This window comes from Sprattus sprattus, assembly GCF_963457725.1.
Source record: "Sprattus sprattus genome assembly, chromosome: 17".
Lineage (NCBI taxonomy): Eukaryota > Metazoa > Chordata > Actinopteri > Clupeiformes > Clupeidae > Sprattus > Sprattus sprattus.
This window is the reverse complement of record NC_137915.1, coordinates 6,649,805-6,658,658: the sequence shown is the minus strand read 5'-3', so window position 1 is coordinate 6,658,658 and position 8,854 is coordinate 6,649,805. Positions and strand designations below refer to the sequence as shown.

Genomic DNA, 8,854 nt, shown 5'->3' with positions numbered 1-8,854 from the left:
ATGTAGATAAGACTTTTAGATTATATCCATCTCCAAGTAATTGCTTGAGAGGATGTTATCAAGCTCTGTCCTGAATTCAGGGAAAGAGCTATATGTGCAAGGAACCTCAAGAGTAGCACCACACGTGTGCGCAATTGGCCTTCTCCCAAGTCCAGTTTCAGCATTAAAGGATACCATCACTTTATCTACACATATGACACTGGACCCTGTGCAGAAGCGTAGGAATTTCTCCGCCTTTGTTTGGTCGGCATTTTTAATGTAACGTTGGAGATAACTGAACACATTCTGTTCTCTCCGACTAAGGACAACATTTGTTGTTTCCAACAACTGCACTACTCGTTTGCCTGTGGCCTTTTTGGACTCGTAAAGAGCCAACACACTTTCTTTGTCAGGAAGGTTTTGCTGTACAACCATGATAACTGTACTGAAGCTATCTCTGACAAATTTAGGCTCCTGCAGAATGGCTTTGTGAGCCATGGATTCAATGGCTGTTCTCATATTCTCTTTTGGTGGAAGAGAATATGAGCCCATTCGTGAAAAAAGCTCAAGCAAATCATCTTCATCGTCTTCCTCCATTCTCCCCTCAAGAGCCCTTTCCACAGCTGCCCTCTCGACTGGAGGTAAGTAGTTGAGAAAGGACATAATGAGCAGGTCTACGTCTACCGAATCCATACCATGGATGCACGCTACCATAAAGGCCTTTGAAAGCATCACTGGCAGTACACCTAGATCTAGTAACCCCTTCACCCACACACGTCCAACCGCTTGCCATTCACCATGACAGAAATCGGGCCTCAGCCTTGGGACCCTCTCAGTTTCCCCATCACACTGCTGAAGAAACATCTCCCAAAATGCAGTGTACACCTCCCGCGAAACCCCTGAATCATCAACAGCATTTTCATTAACAAAATCCATCTTCAAAAACACAGAAATGATACTACTGTCCATAACCACAGACAGAACATCTTCGACCACATTTACTCTGCGAATTGAAGCTCGACGGAAACCCTCTGTGGCCCCATAGCTGGCAGTTGATGCCTGGACGGAATCAGGTGATACGTGGGCAGGAGCAGTCGGCAGGAGTTCTCTCGACTGGAAGGCGAACACAGAACACAATAAAAGGGTCACTGTATGAAGAACTACAGCATGGTTAAGGTCTAAACAATTTGAGACATCACATTTTTTCTCATCCATGTCACCTAAGGGGCTCCGTATACATGACACATAACTAAACATTTAAAATGAAAGTTCAAGAAAAATATTTTCATATAGAAATTCTAGATAAAACATTACCTGTGTGACATCCGCATCCTCCTCAACAATCAAGTTTATAACCACCTGAAAACAAATCATAGACGGAAGGTTTAAATGTTGTCAGCAGTAACATCAGAACACATGCTCCACATTTAATATTAAATGCTGTGTTAAAATACATATCAAAACACAAAGCCCATTGTAGTTCTCCCTATAGTCATGTAGGTCTATTCCCTATATTTATCAGTGCCTGTTGTATTTAGAGCCATGAAGCAGATACTCAGGCTGCTCACTGAACCTAATGGAGGTGAATAAACACTCTGTTCCTCAAAACTAATCAAATACACCATCCAACAACTCCAAAATACTCTTAATGGACTAACTGTGACCTGTACATTCATATTCAATACAACACATAAAGCCTTGTCAAAAGTATTGAGATGCAACAAAAAAAAACACACACACACACACACACCTCACTCATCACCTCCTGGTAGTCCTCCGTCAGCAGCAGGGCATCAGACACACACACCTCACTCATCACCTCCTGGTAGTCCTCCGTCAGCAGCAGGGCATCAGACACACACACCTCACTCATCACCTCCTGGTAGTCCTCCGTCAGCAGCAGGGCATCCTTCTCCTCTTGTTGCTACAAACATACACGCACACACACACACACACACACACACACACACACACACACACACACACACACACACACACACACACACACACACACACACAGGGTTGCAGGTATATGTAGATAGAAAGTTGTAATAAAGTTATTGACTGGAGAGTAAACTTTGAGCAAATTATTTGCATCTGTCCTTGTTCCATATACCTGGGTGCTGCCATCATGTCCATCACTGTCAGATGAATATAAACGATCCTGCAGATCTTCTTCAAGCAGGTCATTTTCTTCTTCTTCAATCAGCTCATTTTCTTCTGATGTGGAGTGATCTGTTGAAGCTCCCTGTTTTGTGCAAAGGTAAAATCTGAGTAGCTTCAGTTTGGTTTGTTCGTACATTTGGCCAACAGTGTTATCCAAGAGAATATTGTTCAATTTAAAGTCACAGATGTCAAACGTGAAGTCTTCAGCTGGCCCTTTTGTGGAATGCCCATCAGGAAAAAATAGTTCCTTTCCTAATTCCTTGATCTGAGCAACAGTTGATGTTTTTTCCAATGTAGCATGTCTTGTGCCTCCACCATTGTTGGTCCGTACTTGACTGTATCCATTACTGCCAAAATGAAGCCATCCAATTTCAACCTTCCTTGAAGTCTTCTCTCCTGCCCTATTTCTTTGTCTGGCCATGTTATTTTGGGGATTATCTGGGGTATCACTCACTGATCCTTTTGTCTTTGATTTCATTTTGCGTGCCCCTATGTTATCTCTTAATCTCTGTAAAAGACTCTCTCTACTGCTGTGGCACTGGGCTTGTTCACAGAAAGCTCGGACAGCTACTCGGTCACCATATGACGTTATGTATTTTCTCATTTGCTCATCAGTCATGATGCGCAATACTGCCTTGTCAACCTGCAAACACGAGAGAGAGGGAGAGAGTGGGACCGAGTCTGGCCCGTTGAGAACTCTAACGTTAACGTTACTCTACATGTCTAACTACTAACGTTACTAACATTATTTTACAATAGCATAGCATTAACGCTAACTTTGTTAGCCACGAATGCTCTGTGTTGCTTAATGGACGTGAAGTTATTGAATGAATTTATGCTCACCTTGTCCCTCTTCATTCGCCTTATGTCCTCTTTTGGGACTTCTCTGGAGTCCATGAAGCGCTCCAAATCCTCCTCCATGGTTGCAACTACGGTCCCACAACAGAGCACACTGCATGAAGGATGGCTACGCTGTGTGTCTGTTTTACTTTCCGTTTACTGAAGTAAGACAGAACTTTGCGAGATATCGCAATAGTTTTTGCGAGATCTTGAAATAATTTTTGCGAGATCTCGCAATAATTTTTGCGAGATCTCGCAATACTTTTTGCGAGATCTCGCAATAGTTTTGCGAGCTCTCGCAATAGTTTTGCGAGATCTCGCAAAAAAAAATGTTTCCCTCCATGTCCCTTTAGGGGCTCCGTAGGTTCCAGATCTACTGGATAATCTAACAGACAAAGTTAAATGGTCAAATAGATTGTTTTAAAATTAAATGTTATTTGTTGTGGTTTGATTTACTTTTTAATTAAACATTGCGCTTCAAGAAAAGTGGTATTGTGGTTCCATAGCAACACGGCTTGGTTGGTCTATGATTGGTTATTTCTGCTTAAAACGTATTCCATATTCATCTTTTCAATGAACTGTAGCTAGTTCTGTTCAGATGGAAATAAATTGCATCTCTGCATTCCATTTGTTCTTTGTCAGGACAAAAATGTCAAGATATCATGTCAGACTGAGAAAGAAGACAGTTGAGCTGTGACAAAATATATCCACATGTTACATACAACAATTTTAAATCTTAAGATCAGAGCAGAAAATAAATCAGCTCGGAGTGAGAGATGTCCATTTCATGAACTCACCACATGGGGGCAGTGCTGACTTTGATACACCTGCATTTAACCAAGAAAGTGACATGAACAGCATCAGCCTTATAATGTAATGCTACTAGATCAATCGTCCAGTGACAAAATGTGTACTGCTGTCAGGGTAAAACATGAAAAGTACTAAATTATGGAAGATTCTGGTCACAGGCATCATCTGTCCAAATGAACTGTTTCTAGGAAAGGTACATAAACGAGAGTACAGTGCTCAGTTTATGGAGGCCATCGCTGTGTCACCATGCTTGAGGGCAGAGACAGCTGATGGATAACTTCACTCCTGGATAACTTCAACTTAAAAAATGTCAAATATCACGGGTGTTGATTCACGGGTAAAGGGAAGGAAAAAATGTTGAGCAAACGGAGAGCACCATGGGAAATAACTGTGAAGGTAAAAGCCCTGATAAGAGAATGCAGGAAAGCTGAATGTGAGTGGAGAAAAGCTAAGCTTCAAATCCACTGTGATCTCTATGAACAAAGCCTTGGTAGTTTAAACTATGAGTTATGCAGGCTTAGACAGTTACATTTCTTTTAGATGACTCACAGGAGCATCAGCGATACCAGCACACTTTTTGCCATTATTGACAAGCTTACAACCTCTCACATTAGAGATAGACCCAAAACTTTCCACAGAATTACAAAACTATCAGAGAGACCATGAATGAAACTATGCCATCTCCACAAACTCCTACAAATAATTGGATAACTTTGTCCTAATTTAATCCAATTGACCAGATTCGGCATCCTAAATTATGTTGATGGTAGTGTTGTCTCGATACACTGCCATCTGACTTTTTAAAACTCTATTTAACTCTGCAAGAACTAATTTGCAGCAAATAGTTAATGGCTCGCTGCTATCAGCCACTTACCTAAAGTCACTGAAAACAGCTGCCATTCAACCACTCTTTAAAAGGAGATTTCTGGATGCTTCTGTGTTCAACAACTATAGGGCTGTCTTAAATATTCCTTTATCAAACATTGCTTTCAATCAGCTGAGCGATTTTATGAACTCAAATGGTCATTTTGACAATCTTCAATCAGGTTTCCAACGTCACCACAGTATTGAAACGATCCTCATTAAAGTGTTAAATAAATACATGGCTGAATACTGATTCAGGTAAAATATCAGTTGTGGTTTTACTAGATCTCAGTGCTGCATTTGACACTGTGGATCACAGAATACTGCTGGACATGTTGGAGAATCGGGTATGACTTTCCAGATCAGTCCTTAAAATTACTTTTTAGTTACTTCAAGTTACTTCATCATTGGCAGTTATGAATCTGACAGAGTTGCCATGATTTGCGGAATCACTCAGCCATCAGTTCTCTGGCCTCTTCTGTTCTGGTCATGCTGCCTTTGGGCCAACTTCCACAGAACAACAACATGTGTGTGTGTGTGTGTGTGTGTGTGCGTGCGCGTGCATAGGTCTATGAAATGATGTAAAGACCATTAGTTAAAACATAAAAGCATAAAAAAGTCACACAGGTCCACTAAGCTCCAATACAGAGAATACAACACAAAAACATATTTCACTGTTTCCACTTGTGAAAAAAACCATGGGTGGTGCATTCCAGAACACCAATCTTGTTCACTGGGTCATGTTCAAGTTCAAAGTGCACTATGACATGGTAAAGTAGTCTATGCCCATCAAAATTGTTACAGTTCTCATCATTATTCCTATAACCAAGCAACATAATATGTTTCATTTAACCAGAATAGCATATAAAAGACAACATTTCTGGCAACCACTTACAAGCAAACAAAACAAGCTAAACTTTGTTTAGGCGAACAGTGTGATAATCCAGTTGCATCTTGTCAGCTTATTAACCTCAGAGCAGTTTTGAGTCACAGTCACAAAGGAAGTAACAACTCCTCCCCAAACCACATCACAAAACTACAGGCAAGGTTTTGATACATATTTAGGATGCATGAAAAGTTTAGGTCTGTTTTAATGTGTGCCATTTGACCTGTATGAACCAACATGAACGACAGTCTTGCCAATTTGCTTGCAAGCCTGAGAACATTTTACCCTGATTGGAGCGGGAACTTCCATGTAACCCAGGGGCGGCCCTAGCACATTTGGCGCTCTAGGCGAGCTTCACTCCTGGCGCTTATTTTTTTCCCACGTGTTGTCTATCTGCTCATTATACACTGTTTCTCCAAAATTAGTTTGATCTCTGACATACTGTGTTCATTAGTGTTTTCATGATTACATATTGTAGCAAGCCTTAATGTGTATTGTACATCATAAGTACATATGCCTGCACCTCGCGAGGTTACAACATCATTCATTTCACCTGTCTTTACAACGGTAGAGAGAGCAATTTGGTGTGTTCTGTAATCCGGCCCGTCTAATCATGCACGCCGTTCTGTCAATACCAATGAAGAACATACCCCTCCGTTTTTGATTGTTGGCTCATATACCCTACTGTTAGATTTAGTTCTTAATGTCAAAATATTGGTTGGAGATATAGAAGGGACGCCAATGTATGCGTCCGGGGGAAAAAAATAAAATTATTATTGTGTTTTTTTTTCTTCTTTTGGGCGCATTATTTGGCACTCCCCCTCTAGATGGCGCTCTAGGCGGCCGCCTAACCCGCCTGTAGGAAAGGCCGCCCCTGATGTAACCCAGTGGAAATGAAGATATAAAGACACAGGAATATACACACAAAATAGTCACAGCTAACATTGCTGTGGAAGTTATAGTAAGCCCAGCATAGTAGCACCACAAAGCAAGACCACACTTTGTTTTGTGCCATAGACAATATAGATTCAAGACACTTACATATAGATTCAAGACACTTACATTTCCCAATTGTACAATTGACACAGCCAGAGAGCAGGACCAGCGGGGCCAAAAATTAAATCTGTTTTCTCATCTCAATCCTAGCTTCACGGTGGTCTAATTGGTCTATACAGGTAACTGTAACGACTGACAGGTCTTATGAGGAGGGATTTTAAAGCTTAACCAGTCAATGATATTGGTGACAAAATCAGCTGTCAGAATGACAGCAGCAACACCTACCTTAGGTTGTAGCCTAGATCAGAAATCAGAACAGGTCTCACCCACAGATGACGGAAAAAGAGAAAAGGGGTGAGGGGTGTGGGCTTTCAGATCCAAGATCTAACAGGCGTCTACTCTGATAGGTCAACCTGAGGCGCACTGAGCTGCATTCAGCAGCAGTGTTTTTTCTGTACCTATAATGCCCAGTTGGCCCATCAGCTGCTGAAGGGCCCTCCAAAACTTCATATAAACATCATTAAATCATAAACATCATTCTTGTTAAATAATTTATGTATGGTCTATGATCTGGCCTTGGAGGGGAACAAGGGAGGCATACGTTTTCACAGTAGCCTACACATAATATGTCAAGTCAAGTGAAATGTATTTATAAAGCACATTTATAAACAATGCTGACGTGAATCCTACATCAGCATTCACTTATGTGTTTGCACTTTAGTCAAATAAAGATTTTCTTTATTGTTTAAATATATTACTTAAAAATGAGGTAAGTTTGCACTGCATCAGACACAACTATCTACAGTAGTTCCCAGGGACAGACTTCGCTGAGCAGTATTCTCATTAGCCAGTGCTAATTTAGCTTGTTCATTCTTGAGTCTACATGGAATCTTCTCATGTCTGTACTTGCATTGGTTGATTTGGAGTTCCAGTAATGGAACTTGTAAGATTCATGATCAAGCAGCTGCTGTGACCACCAGCAGAATATCCAAAAGGGTTATCTTATCATGGTCACAAAGGAATAGTCCCCACACTGGTATTGCTCAGACACCTGGGGTCAGGAAGCAAACTGAGGTGTGAGTGACTGCAATTAATCAAAGTATGGGAATGGGGGAGGCCATTGAGAACCATCTCAGACAGAGAAACCAGATTATCATATACCACAACAAAAGGTTGTCAGACCTGTTTGCATTACAAGCCTAGCTCATTTACATTAGAGGCCTAGGAGTGGTCTTAAAACAGTATATATGCCTAGAATTGTGAATGCTTGTTATTCAGTCCTACACTGCTGAATCCGGAGTAAGGCTGCTTCGTCACTGCACATTATTGGAATAAAGATTGCTGCATCGGAAACAAAGAAACCTCCTTCATTTCTTACAATTGGCGAGCCAGCCCATCTTGCAATTTAAAAAAAAAAAAAAAAAAAAAGAAGAGGGAAATTGGTAAGTATTCTACTAAAAAACCTTTTTTTTCAGGAAATTTGCACGTTTAAAACAACCTAGAAAGGAGGTTTAAGAATAGAAATGATCTGTTTCATGTCTTTATTCCATTAATAAGCAGGAGGTCTCTGGCTGTGGGTTAGCTCTGTGCAGTTTTTCTAAAGTAACTGAATCAGCCCGAAGTAGTGTGGTAATAGAATTGTATCAGAAAACCTAAAGTAATTGAAACAAAGGCCAGACTGTGAAAACGTTTTTTTTTTTTTTTGAAGTAACTGAAACAAGTAGCTGAAAAGTAGTGTGGTTTAGGCAGTAAGTCCTGTTGCCTAAGGCAATTTCAAGAACACATACTGTTGTGCCTGATGGACAGAGGCATAATTATTAACCGGTGTATTGGTGAGTGTGAGAAACTAGTGTAGTAGTCAGCCCGACGAATTGTGGCATAAATTGTCTGGATAATAGCCAGTAGTTGAACATGAAGCATCATAGACATACATTCAGATTTTACGGCACAAATCCATAAGCTTGTGATAGGATCCGACTTAACGGGAAAGATAAATCATTTGAATTTCAATTGTGCGGTTGACTGTTGAAAGGCGCTATTTCATTGTTGAGGACGGAAACGTCATAGCCTAGCCAATACGTGACATAAGAAGCATAATACCAAGATTGATTGACATAAAACGGAGATTGTTGTTGTTAGTTTTTTTGTTTTAACTTTAGAATGGAAGATATTATTGTTCAATACATCAGGAAACACGGTTCGCATGGAATATTTGACGGAATAGAGAACGCAGAGGATAAGCCCTACGAGTGGGCAGGGTCCCGGTTCGAAGATTATTCCAAGATACCAAAACACAAAAAAGGGAAAGTTGCA

At 40.7% G+C, this 8,854-nt stretch overlaps 1 protein-coding gene across 1 annotated transcript; it reads right to left on the bottom strand.

The window, feature by feature from the left end:
- Nucleotides 1-583: 583 nt before the first annotated feature.
- Nucleotides 584-3,066, bottom strand: LOC308378254 (uncharacterized protein; the record flags this gene model as incomplete). The annotated part of the gene is made up of 5 exons (XM_080855115.1): nt 584-614; nt 959-1,092; nt 1,294-1,338; nt 1,730-1,903; nt 2,989-3,066. The coding sequence occupies 5 exons, from the start codon at nt 3,064-3,066 to the stop codon at nt 584-586; spliced, it is 462 nt and encodes a 153-aa protein (XP_080711241.1).
- Nucleotides 3,067-8,854: the final 5,788 nt, after the last annotated feature.